Here is a 20,544-nt window from a genome sequence, read left to right on the forward strand (position 1 = left end):
TCATAACATGAAGATCTCGGAAAGGAAGCAGAAGATGCTCTTCATTTCCTTCCCCAGTCCATGAGAGGGGTATGGCCCCAGGCAGACTTTCAGCTCCTCACACAGAACAGAGGCACCAAGGTTGCAATCCTGAAAAATCTGTTCAGACACCACCTTCCCTGAAGGCATCTAAATTTCACCCTTGATTTTCATTTAAAAATTCCCTAGCATTTATGCCTGCACATGTTCAGAGCTGACCCAACCTCAATGGGACTGAGTAGTTCTAGTTTTAATTTGACTGGAATCCAGAAATGAGATGTAGCACTTCATATGATACTTGCACTCAGAGAAGGCTCAAGAAACCTCAACTGGCTGGACAGACAAAATGCAATCATGTCTTCCAATTTCACTAAATGCAGCTTGGAGGTTGTTTTCACCTTCCCAGGTGAGCTCACCTGATGGCTAGAGCATGGGTAGAAAGCAGGGGATGAAGCCATTTGCTTTGGTGAGGACATTTAAACCTAATTCAGGCTTTGAGGCTGTGTATGGTATGAAAATCTTGTCTTGGGGCTGTTTTGCTCACAGAGTCTCAGAAAAGATGAGTTAATGCATGACCAAAGATCAGCAGTAATTTTCCACTGAAACAGGTAATGTTAATTTTGATCCCTCTTCAAAATGTTTCTGCATTCCAGCACCCTTTGATAGACCAAAATACAGGAGGTCCAAAAGATATATTCTTTCCCTAAATCCTTTCCTACTGTTTGAATATAAGTATCAATTATGCTCCTTCTTCTACTCTTTCTCCCTCTTTCAGTTGTATATACAGAGGTGCACCTTCAGTTGAAAGCAGACAGTGCAGGACCAACAGGGGGAAAAAATGCTCATTTCCTTAAATGAACATAGAACTCTTCTAAGGAGGAATAGAAATAACTCCAAGTGGTGCAGAATGGTGCAAAACTCCATGTCTTTCACTTTCAGGGTGAATACCAGTGAAGTATGTAATGAACTGAGGTAGCTAGACTATCTCCTATTTATTGTACTACAGTGTTTTGCTCTTCAGGGTGAAACCCATAAAATTCAGGACAAAATTTGGGACAAAAGCTGTCAGGGCAGATGGTGCGGCTTAGCACTGTGGATTCAAAGCAGATACACTTCTTTCCAGCTCTGAGCAATGGGGCTGGGATTGAAGAATGGCATTAAAACTCACGCTGTCCTTAGTGTTCCCTGTTGATTAGGCAGGTCATTTTGGTAGTTTCAGCTTTACAAGCAGACTAAAGATCAAACACCTGCTTCTGGATTCATTCCAGTAATTCAGTGGCTAAAAACGTTCATCTGTGGCACTTTACGTGCCTATATTTCTGACTGGTTCCAAGTTCTGCACTGAAGCTCCTGCATTAAAGGATCACAACAAAAACATGTTTGTAAAAAATCAACATCAAAAACATCTTAAATGCAGTTATTTTCTGAAATGCACAAGTTAATTTTGACTATTTTAACATTCCACTCACATCCTCTTAAATTTGAAGTCGACAAAATTACCTTGCAAAATTCTGCACTACAACCAGCTGCAAAATACCAACTAAAAAGCTCAACACAGCAATATCAAAGCAAAGGCACACTTTGCTGTTTTGAGTCAAATACGGCATTTTCCTGACCTGCTGCTGTTAATCCATTCAAGCATATGTTTACACGGCTGTTTTTGCCAACCCACTTTCAGCTGTCACCGGCCTCCACAGAAAATAATAATAAACACTGAGTACACCCACAGAGATGTAACTGAGAATAGGTCGGATGCATAGAGAGGTCTGGAAGCTATATGAACATGAAACCATACAGCCTTCCTAATTCTTTTTTTTTTTCCACACGTCATATACTTCAGCCCCAAAACAACAGTATTGATTTTCAGGTGATATTTTATTGTGCATGATAACAAATGTTTCAGAAAAAAAGCCACAGGAAATATGAGCAATGGAGTGTTGCTTACTTACAGAGTACATAGAACATATTCCGTGAAAGCTACTAACTTCTGTTGAAGGGAACATATTCATTCAAACTAAGCATTATTGTGAGACACCTTGCAAAGTGAATTTTGCAAATGTTTTTTTCCCCCTCAAATTTGCACTTGAAATTTAGCAACCTGTATTCAAATGACACAAACATTGCTGCACAGTGTGTACATTGATCTATTTTACAGGAAAAGATCTCACCATTACTAAAAGAAATAGGCACACAGAAAGTATCATCAAAATACAAAACATTAGCCCTAGGAAATGTCAAATGACTCAAAAGCTCTTTGGAAAACCTGCGGATGCTGAGGTATGCATTTACTTTTGTAATTTTAGTGCCACTATTTTCATTTTCCTGTGATACAATAAAAAAAATTAATAATCACGCTTTAAATTAATTATAACTTCCTACAAAGAACTTATTCCGCCTTTATTGGCTTTTTAACTGCAAGGAGAAAACTCACACTAATTCTCATAACAAAATGGCAGAGCTCTAGTAGGTAACAGTGCAGGAAATCCTGCAAGAGGTCTACAAGGCACCGTTCTCCTTCTGAATGCTTGACATACATACAGGCCAGGTGCGATGGCTGATTTACAAGACACGAACAACAGAAACTAGACCTAAAGCTAAAATATAGTGTATTAAATATATTTTTGTATCTAATGAAATAAACCCCACCATTTCTAAAAGCCATTCTGCTTTACAACACTGTGGGCTGCAGAAAGATGTCTGCAAAACTAAACATATAGGAATTGTGAAAGATATTTTATGAAAATGAGAAAGAACAAAGGTCAACCAAGTAGCACTTAGGTCAATCGATACAGTTTGCCCGAATGTAAACCATTCCTAAATACCGTAACCCCCTCTATAAACAGAAAAGACCAAGTGCTCTGTTGATCTAATGACACTGATTTATGTGCCAACAAGCAAGTAGGTCCACTGTCAACACACAGTAACCCTATCGTGAGCCTGATGTGCGTATCAGGTGAAATTACACAAGGATTCCTTTGATACCCTTTTTTTCTGGGACCTTTTCTTGATGGCAACTTAATGCCAGTCAGCTGTGAAAGAAACATGGGGAGCTGCCCATAAAATACTAGGATATTAGATAATGATTTTAATGATGACTTTTTGACATACTATAATAAATTTACAGCTCCTTTTTGAGATCAAAACAGAACAAAACAAAACAAAAAAATGACCCAGTTTTGTGTGGCTTTGAATCCATTGATAGAAAGGGAATGCCTACCACCAACTGCAAAACAAACTTGGCTACCTTACTGCTGCGATGGCAAATAGATGGTTTTCAAGTTCCTTTGGCAGTTTCCCAGCAACAGAAATGTTTACTGCCTTTTTGTTCCTCCAAACAGGCTAACATCTGCTGGTTTTCAGTGGGCTCAGCTCACTGTGGGCCTTCGCGTGACAGAGCACAACACACAGACACACCAGTCTGGAGGATGACACCCAGAAACCACCATGAGATCTTAAGGCAGTGGCCTGGATTTAGAAACCCAGCCAAAGTGTGAGACAGCATCCTCAAGATGAGAGGCTCCCTCTGGAGCCATCAGTGAAACGGGCCTCTCCAGGAGACTGCTGCTATCTTATACTAGCTAAATCTATTGATTTGGATCTATTAAAACAAATTTTAAACCAATTGTAATTAAAACAGGGACTGACCTAAAATGTAAACAACTTCTATCCTAACAAAAACTGAGGGAAATTCTGTATCCATTTGCACACTGACACACAGTGATGTTTTCTGAGAACAAAAGCATCATAAATGACAGCAGAATATGGCCCAACTAACTTAACATTTTACTTCCCTGCAGGAAGGTGCTGGCCTACACCAATTGTTGAAGAGCCAACTATCTACAGTAGTACTCTATGTTTCTATAATATTCTGTATCAAAGCAATAAATATTAGATATAATCTATTAGATTTCATATTAATCTGATAGCTATTTAAATCTACATTGTCATATATATGCAGTGACCACTCCTACCCGGCAGCATACACTATTTGTGTGAATGTGTTAAAATTATCATATGGGTTTATATTTATGTAGGACTCTCTTGGTTAAATAGCAATTTAAACTTACATAAATTCTTAACATAGGACGGGAATTTGTGCAGAGGCTGGACATTGTTAAATGTTTCTATGGCTCTGCATAGCATCATTTCAGCATGAAGATTTCACAATTCTATCTCAGCTTAATGTTATTATTATTATTATTTTAAAGACTGAACATACAGGTAGAATAGACTTCAAAATCTCCAGTAAAGTTCTATCAATATAGCACAGGAATATGTATTTTCAAGTTTAAGAAAAAACAGTTTCATGGTTCCTAACCTTTTTCCCTTCCACATATATAAATCTCCTCTTTACAGAAAGTGCACTCCTGAAAACAAGGACGATCAAAACATTATGGCACTGCTCAGATGTGAAAGAGTGCTTCAACCAAACAGGATCTGCAGAAAAAACATTATGCATTTGTTAATGAACTACAGCAATTGCTATCATCTTCATCTAGCTCTGCAAATGGAAAATTTACGTGATAGATAGTAAACTACATTGAAATTACTGCTGGTTTAAATGACAGAAGCCCCACTTCATTTTCCTCAAAAAAAAAAAAAAAAAAAAAAAAAAAGGTTGCTTAATTTCTATTGTTTAGTTTCTCAGAAAGATCAGAAATATTAAAGGTACAATGAAAAAGTTCATTTGCACAGAGGTAAAAGTGACCAGTTATTTACCTGTGTAAAATGCAAACAACTGTTACTTTCTGTGATTCTAACTTCAGAAACTCAGTAAAAAACACCAAGGTAACCAAATACTGTTAGTGTGTAAGCCAGTATCCCTAGAAGCCGTGGTGCGCTGGAATACTTAAGAAAATAGCTATAACTGACATGAAGGCGTCTAATACATGATTAGTTTACTTCTTAGCAGTTTTGATGATTTATACTTGTGTCAGACAGCCTCTAGAGCTTCTTCAAGGAAATATAACTGATGTTTGATAGCTGTCTAAGCAAAGAATCAATTCTTGTTTCTCTTTTCTGTCTTTGATAAACTGAAACCAAACAGATAACAGCTCATTGTTGGTCATGATTAAAAAAAAAAAAAAAAAAATAGTAGTCTTTATAGACACATAAAATGACCAAAGAATCTTACACTGTAGCAGAGTCTTTACAGGTGTGAGTAGTTTTGATCTACAAAGGTTGTTCCAAAAGTAATGCCTCCTATTTTATTATGTGGGCCCACAACATCAGAGGCAAATGATGGTGGTGGGATAGCAGTAGAAGTTGAGCCTTCTCACCAATACTCCATTATATTTTGCTGTGTAAGACAGATGGCAGCAGAAGGGCAGTTTGACAAAATGGCACCTGACATGGGAATACAGATGAAGCAAAGGGGGGGAACTGAATTCTTCCATGTGGGAAAAAATAGCACCAACTGGCACTAATTGTTTCTTGCATCCCAATCAGCTCAACCACAAGAGTTGGCAGATTGCGACCAGGGAACTGTGTATGCAGCTGGATGCTGGCTTCAATGCACTGAAAATGATGATGGCAACATTAGAGTATCACCAAGCTTGTATCACCTATGTCCTATGAATGCTCACAGAGGAACAGAAAAAAAGCTGAATGCAACTTTGTCAGGACCCAGTGAACCAACATGAGGCTGAAGGTGACAGTTTCCTGGATTGCATCATTACCAGTGACAAGATTTGACATTACCACTACGAGCCACAGTCAAAACAGCAGCCCATGAAGTAGCAACATGTGAATTCTCCATTCATGAAAAAGTTCACACGGATCAAGTGATGTGCAGTGTCTTTTGGGATAGGAAAGGGGTGAGCCTTCCTTATTTCCTGGAACTCAAACAAACAGTCAGCTCTGACAGCTACATCATAACACTGACTAAGCTGAAGGCTCGAACATCCAGAGTAAGGCCAGAGAAGTTGGCAACCTTTCTCTTGCAACATGACAACTCTGGACACCATACTGGTCTGAAGACTGTGAAACACATTGCCAATATTGGCTGGATCAGCCTACCACACCTACCATTTAGCCCAGATTTGGTGCCTTCTGACTTCCATCTGTTCAAGCCAATGAAAGATGAATTGCATGGGCAACATTTTCTTAGCAATGACACCATCATACCAGCTGTGATACAGTGGGTCAGCTCCACTGGTGCAGATTTTTACAAGCGCAGCATGCAGGCTCTTGTTCATTGCAGGTAAAAATGCATAGTTAATTGTGGTGACTATATTGAAAAACAGTATTCTATATCTGAGAATGTTCTCTATCAAATAGTGTTATGGATGCCTACCTGTGCAACCTATTGTAGAGTACCTGCTTTAGCAGCAAGTTTGGATCTGATGATCTCTCAAGGTCCTTTCCAACCACTGAGTTTCTTTGATTCTGTTTTTGTTCTCTTTGTATTGGTTGTAGTTTCCATGGAAATAAATAGGAGACATTACTTTCAGAGCAACCTACATAAAAGTATTTTTGTAGCTGAAGGGCTAGAGGAATGTTTCTGGAAAATAAGTATTATTTTTTATGCTGGACATTAGGCAACAAAATCCATTCACCATAACATCAATCAAAGGGATAGATTCTAAATTATATTTAGTAATAAATCTAAACTTACAACTTGGCAAATCCATGTTCCAACCATGAAAAGTTGGAAAAAGAAAACTAAGCCAAATTTCTAACACTGTGCTAATAACAAAAATACTACAGGGAAACTATCGTACAGGTGTGCTTTCCTGGAAATGTGTACTTGGGGAAAAAAACAACAATAAAAAAAGATCTCCTTCATGAACAAAACTAAGTGAACAAGCTGCAAAGTGTACTTACGTGGAATGCTCAGTAATACATTTTTATAGAAGAGTATTGCATTATAGTAAGACTGAAGGAAAAAGTAGCCACTTCAGTTTGTACCCAAAAAATTCAAGCCTAACTGCACTGAAAATACAAATTAAGTAGGTTAAGTACTTGAGAAAGACTATTCTTTTCAGCTCTGATGTGAAGAAGAGTATTTTACTGTTTCTCTATATGCGCATTTCTTAGAATTTGAATGCAATCATTTTATCATGGACAGAAAAGCATTCTTCCTCTCCTGAGATTAGAAAAGGTATATTTCATAAACACTGAAAGTAACTGCTTAGTACAGAAACTTCCTATGTTTGGCTTCAACAGCTGATCTGAATTAAAGTTAATAAATCTTTTTTTTTTTTTTTTTTTTTCAATTGCTGCTCCACATACTATAAAACTGTAGAGATGGAGAGATGGAGTCATTGCTGAGACATGGATTCTCCCAGAAGATATCCAAATACCTTCCTCCAAACTTTTTTCAGAATTTACATTAGTTTTACATAGTCTTAGCTTTAAACCCCGTATGGCAAAAGTTGTGCAAGAGTAGTCAATTAAAGATTCTTCGGATAAATGGTTTCATTCCTTCTAGGATAATGACTCAGAGGAATACTGGTGAAAAATACACTAGTTATGATGTTTTCTTTGTTAACTCTTCTTTATGTTCCAAATGAATTCTTCACTCCACATTCCTGTATTTGGTAAACAAGTTATACAGTACTCTCAGTGTAGATTTCAAGTCACAATTTACAATATCTAGAAAAAAAGATAAGAAAAAAGATTATTAGCAACTTGGTAAGTCCAAAACATTTTTCAGAAAAAAAAGTCCCCATTCTCCTATTCCCTTTTTCTGCCCAGATCCATATCCATAAACATTAGAATCATAAAGACAGTAAAAAAAGAGTAAAAATATAAATAAAGCAATTTTTAAACTTCTGACTCAAAAATCATTTTCTTCAGTCGCTTTTATTTAGGGTTACAAATACCTAAAGTTGCTGATATAGAAATGCAACCAAATTTTCAAGGCCTACAAGATAAAAATTGTACCTAGTTTCACATATACTGACAGGACTAAATCTTCTGTTAGTTGTGGCCAAAACGTATCGATCTCAAGAAAATTATCAAGCAGTAAAAAATACAATTTTTCTCTTACACAAGGATTACAGGACACCGGGCTGCAATTTCCATTACTAGGCCTCATTTTGGCATGATAATTAGAGACAAGACTAAAATTTCTGAAGTATCTAAAAAAACCAAGTGTATAAGCGCCCCTTGAAGATGTTTCAGAAAATGCTTTAGGTAAGCTGATGTACATCAGTCCTTGGACACTCAGCATCTAAAGTAAAGGATTCATGTGGAACAAAAGGTAATGAATACCTGCTGTTTCCAAGGGAAGTTGTTGAGAAAGTCAATATTATTTCACAAGAAATCTATAAAACAAACTGACATGTACCACTGCAGCAGGCTACATTAGTGCTTCAAGGAATACTTAATTTCAAATAGGGACTTAGGAATTGCCCACCAGAAAGGCTCCTTTCTTTTGGTCGACTGTACAGGAACTAAGTCTCCTAACTCTAGTCCTTGGAACTAGCCATGAAGGTGTAAAGCTGATGGTGTGCACATTCCTACTGTTTTCAAAGCTTCTAAGGAAACCCATTAAACTGTGTATGCAATCACCAGATGACTTTACCAGTTTTGCCATTATATTCACCTTTGCTGATGTTTCTCACAGATGGCGAAGGGGTCATACTTGGAAGAATGAATTCAATCAAAGCTATGTATGTTGTTCCAAACCATGATGTGAAGGGCTAAAGATACCAGGGCTGCCCTGAAAGTAACGTATCCTATGCTATTACATCGACCCACAATGTCAGAGGTGGATGTTGGTGGGACAGCACTAGAGGTTGAACCTTTCCACCAATATTCTGTTACATGCTGTTGCCGTGTGACAGATGGCAGCAAAGGGGCACTCTGACAAAATGGTGCCTGGCACTGAAGGGGAAAAACCTTCACCCACTGACATTCAATGACACTTGTTGAATGCGTATGGAGACCAAAGAGCAGAAGTGAGCACAGTAAGGCGGTGGGTGGTGCGTTTCAGCAGTGGCCACCGAGGGTCACCTCCACTGGTGCAGACTTTTACAAGCGTAGCATGAAGGTTGTTATTTGTCACTGGTAAAAATGCACAGTTAACTGTTGGTGACTATGTTGAAAAACAGTACTGTTGCTGAGAATTTTCTCTGTCTGATAGTCTTATTGTGCTTTTTGTAACTGCTGTAGCTTCCATGAAAATAAATAGGAGGCATTATTTTTGGAGCAGCTTATGTATTAGGCACATGGCAAAATGACACATGGATAAAGGTTGAAAATAGACAAACCCACATTTCTTAATGAGATTATGCACAGTCATGAAATCACGGCCAAAAAGTTTTGTGATTCTTAATAAATCAGATAAAAAAATGCTTGCTACAAAATGAAAAAAAAAAAAAAAAAAAAGCCAAAATCTACAGGAAAGGCATTTTGCCCCACAACATCACGTTCCACTTTCTAATACTGTTCGTATATAGCTCAGGAAGTTCCTTCTTTCATGCTGGAAGCAAGCTGCACAATGCTTTCATTTCCTAATACAGAACTTCAAATGAATGATCAGACACATCCACAAGTCTCTGCAAAATTACCAGATGATTCCATCACCAGAACAGAATTCCAGAGCAAGGTCCACAGCAAAAAGCAAAGCACTCTCAGAAAAAGAAGAGTTACTTCCATTGCTAATTGTATTTGACTGGTGTGTGTAACATTTTACTGGTTAAAATTTTCAAGAAGCGGAACTGAAGTTTGGCTTTGATTTACATGTCTCAAGAAGTAAGCTGAAAAGCTCAAAGTGCAAATGAATTTGTTATAGACTCAGTAGATTAATGTTCTGGCCATTTTTAAAAGTAAAAGGTCATGGAAAGCTTTATAATACTCTTTCAATTATATTGCAAACAAGCCAAATAAACTGTTGACCCCATAAAAATCATTGGTTTTCATACTCATTTATTTAGCCACATTCTTTTTTCCACTAAATATGTTTTTCATATTCTGAAGCACTTTTCAGCATTTTTTTTTCCCCAAGAACCTCAAAGAAACAGTGTAGGAATTTAAAGACTATTTAGTCTATGCATTTGGGGTAAAATTCTTTTCAGTGCTCCTTTGCTCACTGGAAATTTTATGTATGGGCATTGTGCCCAATGTAACAACACATAAAACAGAAGTGTTTTTCCATTCACATAGGGCAGGAAGTTTCATATTAAGCATTTCAATAATTGCACAAGAAATGTCTTATATATGCTGAAATATCCTTATGGCTTGATTTATACTGGAAAAATTAGCTGTCCCCTGGAGCAATAAATACCCCCAAAATTAAATGCCGTAAGAATTTTAAACCTCCACAGGGAACAAGGGATCACAGATATTCTCTATTTTACTTGAGTCTCTAGATTTCACTCTTTTCCTCTTCTCTCTTTGACTGTTTCAAACACAGAAGTTTGTGACACAGTCACCACTGCTGCAGTTAAGCATGATTGTTAAGCAATCAAGAGAAGTGATGAAGTAGGTTGGATAGATGCAGATAAAATGCATAGGCAGCATAGGCTTAGTCCTGAGACATGACTCTGTGCACATGCCTGCTATTGGCACAATTTGGAGGTCAGGAGGAATGGAAAAAAAGCAGAACAGAGAAGAAATTGATGCACTGTGTCAGAATCTCCAGTGTCCTTAATATATAAGAAGTCTAAGCATCAGTTTCTATCACCCTTGAGGAAATAATGATCCAATATTATGGTAGGAAAAGACTGCATCTTGAAAACACATACATTAATTATGGTGGTAGGTAACCTGCAGCACCCAGCTACCACCATTGGAAAGAGCTGCACAAGCTGCACATCCAGCTCCTCCATGGCAAGAACAACAGAAACCATAAGAGTGCCTTATACCACATAGAATCAAGGGTCCTATATAAAGCCTGAAAAGCTGGATTTAAATCCTGTATTTATATAAGTGAAATGGAATCCTGGTCTTGCTAAGGTCAGCAACAAAACCTTCCCCTCCAGTCACCTGATGCATTAACATCACTGTAATGCATTAACATCTTAACCTTTATTTAGTTGTAGCAAAACCCCATGAGATCCAGATTTAACTCAGATTTTTTAAAGATGCACAAAAAAAAAAAAAAAAAAAATCAAATAGATACCTTCTGGTCTTGGCTTTGGTTTTTCCAGTCCACCATCTTGCATTAGCTCAAATGCAAAGGACACATTGAGGACCTAGTGATATGATACAGGTAGTTGTTATGATCTAGACAAAGCATACTAAAAAGGTCAAAAGAAGATGCATTTAAAGCTGCAGATCTATAATCTGGGAAGAAAAAAAAAAATAAAAAATCAAGCCTCCATATATCAGTACAGACAATCCTTGATTTTGTTGCTTTTTTTTTTTTTCCTGAGTGGTGACAGTGTTTCAGAAATACAAAAGTAATGGAAAAATAGCATGTGAACCGACATTACACATAGAAAAAACAGTCCCCAAGTTTACAAATTGGAACATGATGGCTTATGTGGTGCGCATCTTAGATAACTGAATTGCTGAGACAGCAACCGACATCAGTGGTCAGTCTTAAAATGATACACAGTACATATATATCTTCATGCTTTCAAAAAATACAAAACTTTTGAAATGTCAAATTCTTTGACTTTGAGCTGAAAAAAATCAGTCCCATCATCAATTTGTGTATTATTTTAATGAACACTGAGGCTGGCTCAGTGATAGCACCACGCAATGGTTGCCAAAATCAGTTAATATTTGCTAGATGCCCTATCATTAATGTAATTATCCCTTTTATTCTGAATAAGTATTAACACTGAGATTTTAAAAAAAGAATGCTTGGAAATGGTTACCAGTTCAGACCTGTTCTCTTTGGTTTTCAGCTACCAACACTGAACCCATACAGAAAAGTCAGCATCATCCCTAAAACAATTCCTATGTTTGCTAGGGAGGTTTTTGTTTTGTTTTGCTTTAAGAGAAAAAGGGAATCTCATTACCTTTTGTTCAAAACTATCAGGAGTCAAGAAAAAGCTGTGGAGAGGAACAAAATAGCCTTCTAGGAGACCCATTAGCAGGACTAAGTACACACCATCTGCAAACTGTAAAAAAGACATTTCTCAGTATGTTTTCTGAATACATGCACAGAATAAAGTTCCTGCAGAAAGAAATAGTCAGTGAGTTTGATCTGTGTCTTTGTTTCCTCTTCTGTTAGTTGCAGGAAAACAGAACAACCAGTTTTCAAGCTATCAAACAGCATGCATTCTCTTAGCAGAGAAAAGCACAACCAAGGTGCAGCCTGATGACTACACTGAAATTCAGGATGTTGAAGGAAATAAAGGAATAAAGAATGATAATTTTCATGTTCTACATTTATCTCTATCTAAAAAATAACAGCATTCATGAGACTTTGTTCAAGGCATCTCACTCGTAACCCAATGGCATTGTCTACTATAATGAAACTCTGAGATATCAGAAGGAAACAATCATCTGAAGGGAGATGGTAAGCGAGGTGGGTGTCAGTCTCTTTCCTCAGGGATAAGTCACGAGGAAATGCCCACAAGTTGCACTGGGGAGATTTCAGCAGGATAACAGGAAGAACTTTTACACAGAAAGGATGGCCAGGTAGGTGTTAGAACAGGCTGCTCAGGGAAGTGGAGGAGTCAGCTTCCCTGGATGTACTTAAGAGGATGTGGTGCTAAGGGACGTGGCTTAGTGGTGGCATTTTTTGATCTTAAGGGTCTAATTGATTCTATCATTCTATCTTCCTGAGGTAGCTTATTTTGGTTCAACCAACAGAACTACGACCTCTCACCTTAGGGAGTACTTTTTGGATATATGCTTCAGGTGTTTCCAGGCATGTTTGAATAACACTTCCTTTTTTTTCCATGCAATATGCAAGCACAGTAACATTTGTCTGAAAGCCCTTACAGATCCTTTCCATCTAAAACTCAATTTTACCTTTAAAAAACCTCTATCAGAGTGAAAGTTAGTCAGATAAATCAGAGATCCTTAATAGCACATATCAAGACATTAAATAAAGCCTGTTGTGAAGACACCAGTTTTTTCTTCTAGTGTGGGTAGCCTCCTTCCTGTCTGACCTCTTGCTGCAATTGTTCATATAGGGATTTTTTCATACCACAGAATAAAGCTTTCCTTTTAGCTACTTTCTAGCCAATTTAGCATCTGAGAACAGGAAAAGAAGACCATGCACTACATTATTTCTGTGGCGCAATCAAGCCTGCAGCTCAACTGTACAGCTGCCTATACACTCAAGCAGCTTCTGTCTCAAGAATGCATCTTGCTGAATAGAACCATTGTAATCCCATGAGATTACTTGCTAGTGTAAAGGTAGGCAGGAAACAACTGTTCATCTTGAAACTGTATCAAACCGAGCAGACAGAGCCTCTCCTGATCAAAACAGGCACATGTTCTTCTTACAGCACTTAGCAGCACCCAAGAGGTAGCATCTGCTAACTAATTTTTATGCTAATTAAAGTACAAAACTGTTGCTGCCCTTATGATTTTTCTGCTTAATTGGTGAGGGTTTTCCTCATACGAATATATTTAAAACTGAAGGGTTTCCCACTGAAAAAACATCTCAGAGCCCGATCAATAACAATTCAGTTATATTTCTGTATAAAGCTGGGGGCACAGTGCATTGCACAGCGCGAGTGACCCTCTCCTTCAACAAAAGCTACAAAATCCTACCTGGGTCTCCAGTTCAGTGACCTCCAAATTCAATTTGTTGAGATGCTTGTTCACAAACGTGATGAGAGTCTGAAACGTGAAAACAGTTTAGTGAAGGTCTATTCAGTTGAGCACCTGTTCCAGACACAGAGCACATACTGCACTGAGAATAGAACTTGCAAGAGCAAGGAGACTGTGGTACAATTATTATTATTATTTTAGGCTCTAAAACTGAATTATGAGATTTTCAAAAACATTTTTTAAAAAAATAGTGATGAATTGAAATAAAATAAACATGATGTATATGAATAAAAAATCACTGTTACAGTACAACAGCTTCAAAAAAGTTATCTTGTGGCAGATTTTAGGGAAATGGGTAATTGGACTTCACTCGAATCTGACAGGAGCCCAAATCCTCCAGGTCAGGCTACTGGCAGTTGTAAACTCCATACCTTTTTGGCATCAGTAAACTCAACCAACCCAGCTGGGTTTTAATCAACACACACTAAGAAGTAAAAACTTCTTTTTGATGGAAACTTTGAGAAACTTTTTGTTGTGTGTTCCATAGTTAAGTTAATGTTGCTAAATACTATCAAAAAGAAACATTATAATAATAAATCTCTATTTTTGTTTTCAGCATTAAGTTTAATTGTATTTAATGTATGCAAACAATGAGTATTTTATATTATATACATACACTCACACTACATATACACACACAAGCATGTAGACACAAGCTGTACTTATTAAAATAGAATCATTCCAACCTTCTTTACTACGTTGAGCTTGTCTGGAGCATGGTCAAATAGTGTGTCAAATGCATCCCTTTCTGAAAAACAGTCAGAGATATTAATATGCTTAGAAGCATTTGTCCAAATACAGGATAAACACTTAATTAAGCACACAATTGTTTAAGACAACAGAATCAATAAAATGTCTCAGTATAGTCCCTTTGTATTCCAAGTACTATACATTTTGCATATTTCTCTCTTGCTTCAGGCTGCTTGTAACTTATTCTCTATTATCTGGAGAAAGCACTATTTCCAAGTACAACTTGGACTACTTAATAACCTTGTTTTTCAAAAATGAGCAAAGAGTAGAATATTTATCCATTGAACTTTACACAGCCAGATGCAGGGAGCTGAAGTAACCAACTTATTTTGTTCAGAAGAATATGACTTTACATCTGGAGTTACTACAGAGGAAAATTTTCCCCAGAGGCCACAATATGCATATATCTCTCAGCTGACTGCTACACTGTGTTACTAACCACCTCAACAAGCTTACAACTACGCAGCTGTAAAGAAATCTTTTGCATACATGTTTTTGGACTATTCTGACATGCAATTTAGGACATGATTAGCAGGACGGGCAACATAAAGTAAAATGACTGCAGCAGCACTGTGGTTACCTTCTGAAGAGGAGAAAAGAGAGAAAAGAAAAAGAGCAATTGCCATTTGGACAACCACATGAGTGATAGAGAATGACCCAACAAAAAGTTACACTGATATTCCTCAAAGAAATGCTGAGTACATCCAAGAGCATTTGTAGAAGGCAGACGTTATAGGAAGTAAGGCTGCTCTCAGATATCATGGGAAAATGTCATGCCTCCAGTCTTTAAGTCAGCAGTAAGGCAACAACTGAGACAATATAGGAAATAAATGCTGAATTCTAGCTGGGTGTCCACCTAAGCTCCTCAGATGGCTGTGTTGTGCTGGGCAGGCATTTGGCCAGTCTCAGTACAAACCTTGAGACTTACTGGCTCAGAAACACGCTGAAAAATGACCTTAAGTTATTAAAGTGTAAGCAGGTAATGGATACAAGAATGCCAACATGTTCACCAGTGAGTTTACCATAAGATATCATTTAATATTATGCTGGGAGCTTATGATCATTAATACTATTTCAATAATGTTCTGGAGGCTAAACCATAAACCACTTGCAGACTAGCATGAGATGAGAAATACTGAAATGCATTTTAAAGATGGTCACGCTGATTTCAATGCTTTTCTCCCTTTGTTAACTGTCAGAACATCCTGTGGCAGCTATATTCATATATTTGCCAGGGCAACTAGAAATCCTCTAAATCCTCGCAAACTAATCAAACTGACCACTCATTCCAGAACTGATGTACTCTTTGGATGACTTAAGAAGATAACAATGAAATGAACTTACCATGCCTTCCTGAAAATGCCCTATGGAAAAAAAAAACAAAACAAAACAGAACAAAACAAAACAGTTAAATACATAATCCACTTGCAGATACTGTGCTGCAAAATAAAACAGTGTATCTGGTCAGATCTTTAGCTTGGTGAAAACTGGAGGAAATTCATAGGATTAAGAAAATCCTCATCAAGTTATTCCAGCTGAGACTTAGGATTAGTCTGGAGTAAATCAGCACAATATCTCCTGGATTCACAGAAGTCTCATAGGAAGGCCAGTTCTCAGATTTCCTACTGCTGAACCACCAAATCAACCTACCTTGCCTCAGTAAAGATGACATTTTCATGTTGATTTTGTGAAAAACTTTGCCTTAGATTCATTTATCACAACACCTGCAATACAATTCCAGCCAGGACAATGCTTGAACTACATTCTTAATAACTATGGCTTTTTGCTCCAGTTGCTCTCTCACATAAACATCGCACATAAATAAATCTATAAAGTTTAATAAAAAGTCATTAGTCTGAATTCTCTCCAATCTATTAGGAACTAGGATATTCTTTTTACTATTTTCTATTGGTTTGGAATAACTTCTCTGCTCTGAATTGCCTGGTGAGATGGCACATACAGAGACTACCACTATCATTTTTCACATTCCCAAAGTCCAAACATCTCAAAAAATAAAAGTCATGTTGCATTCCAAAAAATCTAGTTCTCCTTTATCAAATAAATATCAATATAAAAGAATCAGACATATTCACATGTTTGAAGGCCTTTTAAATCAATAATAAGTAAGAAATGCAATTACTATAGAAGTAAATAACAATAATTAGAAAATAGAGAGTTCTTGAATGTCTTCACTCTCCTCTATTATCTTGGTCTCCTGATTTTAGTTCCCCAGCTCTGTATTTCCACACCCTTTTGTATTTTTAGATGCAGGCTTACAGCTCTTGCAAAGGCTAAAATGCAATTACTGGCTGATGCATCATCTTCCCTGGACCCCAATACCAAAATCTAAATATCAGCAAATGCTTGAATTTCTGAGACGCATCTGTGTTCAATTACTGAACTGCTGGCAAAAGCGGTGTTGACATACTCAGTGTTACCAGTTATTTCCTCTTGGATTTGTCGAGACTGGAGGATTCCTTCTCGTTTCTGGAAGAAATAAAGAAGGACATCTTAATGCTCAGGGTACAGTAAAAACGTAGTTGTGATCTACAAGCACCATCAGGTAAGAAATCTACAAAATAAGAACTGTTGTGTGTTTTTTTTTTTAAGCAAACTTCCAGTAATATGTTATTTCACCTTGGAAGTATTTCAGAAAACTCTCTTGTACAGTAACAAGAAACTTGAAACTCCACCTGTAGAAGGAAGTATTTCTTTTCTTCATTGTTCTTAACTCACTTTTCTTTTAAAGGCCCCAATTCAGCGAGATATTTGAAACACTTAAATGCACATGTAAGTACTTTAGTAGATTTATGTCTTAGTGAGTTGAATTAAACCTTATATTTCAATGAATACCTTGGCAGATGATGCCCATGCTTCATCTTTGGCAAAATCCTGGTCTTAAGCTACCTGTTCTTTCTGCCCTGCTCATGCATTTCGTTTTTTCACCTTGGTCTTTTCCTTTCCTGACTTCTCTTCACACAAAGGCCCCTATCTGCTTGTGATGGAAAACCAAAATGGAGGATAATCCATTTATGGATTATTTATCCAAAATGGAGGATAATCTGGAGCACAGGCCTTATGAGGAGCAGCTGAGGGAGCTGGGATTATTCAATCTGGAGAACAGGAGGCTCAGGGGAGACATTATTGCTCTCTATAACTACCTGAAGGGAGGTTGCTGTGAGCTGGGGGGATCAGCCTCTTCTCTCATGTAACTGGTGATAGGACCAGAGGGACTGGCTTCAAGTTGCACCAGGGGAGGTTCAGGCTGGACATTAGGAAATACTACTTCTCTGAAAGAGTGGTCAGGCAGTGGAATGGGCTGCCCAGGGAGGTGGTAGAGTCACTGACCCTGGAGGTGCTCAAGGAATGTTTGGACATTGTGCTGAAGGACATGGTTTAGTGAGAACTACTGGTGATGGATGGATGGTTGGACTGGATGATCTTGTTGGTCTTTTCCAACCTTGGTGATTCTGTGAATGTATTATGGAAATAATCCATGCTCCAGACCCTAGTCATCATGGTGATAACATATGCCATAGCTCCAATGCTCATCTGATGCAAGAAGCCCTTTATATGTGGTGTTTAGAACCCTGTGTTCAGAAACTGTGCACAAAATGGCAGAAACCAACTCAAATGGTAGCAATTTGAGTCAGTTGGAAAAAGAAGTAGTTGAAAAAAATTTCATACTGTTTCCAGGATGCTGACTACAGTCATCTGGTAGTGGCATACATACCAAGCATATGTTTTGCTTCTCTTTGTGTTCTTTCTGCTAATTCTATTCACTGAAATTAGCAAAATTTTGCAATACAGAAAGAAAAGCCAGGCAATTGCTGACGACTGCATGTAAAGTCTAGACATTAGGCAATTATTCATGATTCTTCACTCCTTGCCATACAAGGAAATAAGAAAAATAAATTTATGCTGGTCCCAGACTTGTCTTCCATGTGGAAAAAAGGAGAATAACAATTTGGAAAAATCCTTCATGGCATGTAAACTGGAGCTATTGCTCTTCCCTGCTTTGGAAAAGATAACGCATGCCCCAAACAGAGGCAGCCCCGGGTGAATGACATGCTGAAGATTTGGCCAGGCTTGCAAGAAAGCCACGCATAGCACCCTCTCGGTCACTTCAGGCTGGTACTTGGAATAACCTGAATTGTCCCTCTAGGGAGGTGATAAAGTTTCAGGGGGTTTCCTTCACATTTTTTAAAGCACTGTTAATAAATCTCTTGCATGTGGTTAAAATACTTTAAACATAAAACCAGAGCAGAGTCCAGTGTATTAAAGACTGAAAGAAGAGCCATAGATCAGCAGCTGGGATCCCTTCCATAGTATATCTCAAGTGTCTGGGGAAAAACTGCATCATTTAGGACTATATTCACTTCCAGGTTGTGCAGACAATAAGCACTTGAACTCAAAGTTACGATCTAACTCAAATTAGAATTACACTCCAATTTGTGTATATTTTCCTTCGATGCAGGGTGAAAGGAAATTTTCTGTTTCCTCCTGATGATGATTCTGATGTGGCAATGATGCATTTTGGAGCAAAAGCCCAACCACACTACTCTCCTGTGACTGAGTGCCACAGCAATGGCAACTGTACTTCTCAGTGCCCAGTCTGCTTATATAAGGAAGAAAATGGTTTCTAATACTTTGCTTTCCCTCTGCAAATGTGCAACATGACCTAAAACCTTATTAAATGTTAATAGAAAACATATTTCATTTTAGATAACTAGTGTTAATATGAATAGGAATTCTGCATTTCAGTTCTATTGTTGGAAAAAAAAAAAAAAATTAAGAAAAATTACTAACATTAATGGAGTTTCCAGGTTGCCCAAATATGAGATGCACCTGCCGGATACTTGACAAACTTATTTGGACAGGTTTAGCATTTTGCTCCTTTCCAGCTGAAAGACTCCACTGAAGGCCAAGTTCTTCCTACTTACATATTGTCCAAATTTGGTAGCTGAACGTAGAGCAAACAAACAAAAAACACCTGAAAGCGAGGTAGGATGTCTAGAAATGGAAAGTGTCTCTCCTGTCTTTGCATCAGCTGTGCATAATCAGTGTACTATAAGTGACGGCTAGCTGTTTTGTTGCCCTTGACTGCTCTGCAAACACATTCTTATACTCTCTGACTCACACAATCTGTCATTTGATCATTTGAGGATGGCATAACTAATTAACTAAAAAAAAGTTAAAATGAAAGCAAGATCCAGCTCTCCACAAATTCTCTCAGTTGTTTCAGTAGACAAGACCAAACAAAGCCTGGGTTTTGTTCAGAGTTATTCATTCTATCAGACTAGAAGGAAAGGAAAGCAATATAACAAAACAGCTACAAAAGATCCAAGTCCCAGTTTTTCACAAACCAGTTTAGTGCACATATTTCATAGCACTCTCATTGCTAACAGTTTTTTTTAAAGAACAGCCAAAGGAAACAGAAGCTTTCAAAGAACTGTGCTGATTACCTGTTGGACGTGAGCAGTTTGTGTCAGAAATACCTTTCTATTTCAGTAAGCTACATCCAGCCAACACAACCCTTACATTTGGTGTGTTTCTAAACCTAATGAAATAATAACTGAATTAAGGCAGTCTCCCTTTTTTCCTCCCACTCCCTTTATCAACTGTATATAGTAAAATTTAAAACCAGCTAACAGAGTCTGCTGAGCTTTCCTAGGCAAGACCTTACTTTACAGAATGTATGAAGGTTTAGAACATCAGGCATGCAAGTCTGAACATCAAATTATGCTCCACATTCTGCTGATTGCTGATTAAAGTTTTCATTAGGTTCAAAGCATACATGGTGATGAACAATACAGAACCAACCCCAAAGGATACAAAAGGTGGATTTAAAAAATAAAAATAAAAAACAGCCTCCATAAAACAGAAATGAAAAATGTCTCAAACAAAATGTCTCTGTTAATAGGAATCAACATATCCTTGGAGTTCCACTGATTGGCTTTCGTCAAGGACTGGGTCTGAAGGGTGAAATCTTCAGCTACGTAACTTGGAAGTTATTTTGGTGCAACTGCTCTCTCTGCAATCTGCTGGCGCCTGAGCTACAGCTGTGTAGCTAAGAGGCAAAGCACT

The 20,544-nt window shown here is 37.7% G+C and overlaps 1 protein-coding gene across 5 annotated transcripts in view; it reads right to left on the reverse strand.

Annotated features, from left to right (window-relative positions):
- Positions 1-1,874: 1,874 nt before the first annotated feature.
- Positions 1,875-20,544, reverse strand: part of PARVA (parvin alpha) — a 58,538-nt gene continuing 39,868 nt past the window's right edge. For all 5 annotated transcript variants that reach the window (XM_015863945.3, XM_085548465.1, XM_085548466.1 and 2 more), the window contains exons 7-13: positions 16,886-16,944; positions 15,802-15,821; positions 14,394-14,455; positions 13,648-13,716; positions 11,937-12,038; positions 11,090-11,162; positions 1,875-7,614 (exon numbers count right to left, since the gene is read on the reverse strand). In XM_015863945.3, coding sequence (XP_015719431.1) covers positions 7,538-7,614; positions 11,090-11,162; positions 11,937-12,038; positions 13,648-13,716; positions 14,394-14,455; positions 15,802-15,821; positions 16,886-16,944 — 462 coding nt within the window. In that variant the 3' untranslated portion in view covers positions 1,875-7,537. The remainder of the gene's footprint in view (positions 7,615-11,089; positions 11,163-11,936; positions 12,039-13,647; positions 13,717-14,393; positions 14,456-15,801; positions 15,822-16,885; positions 16,945-20,544) is intronic.

Source organism: Coturnix japonica, chromosome 5 (genome assembly GCF_054131305.1).
Source record: "Coturnix japonica strain WE chromosome 5, WE-NBRP24, whole genome shotgun sequence".
In the NCBI taxonomy this organism is placed as follows: Eukaryota; Metazoa; Chordata; class Aves; order Galliformes; family Phasianidae; genus Coturnix; species Coturnix japonica.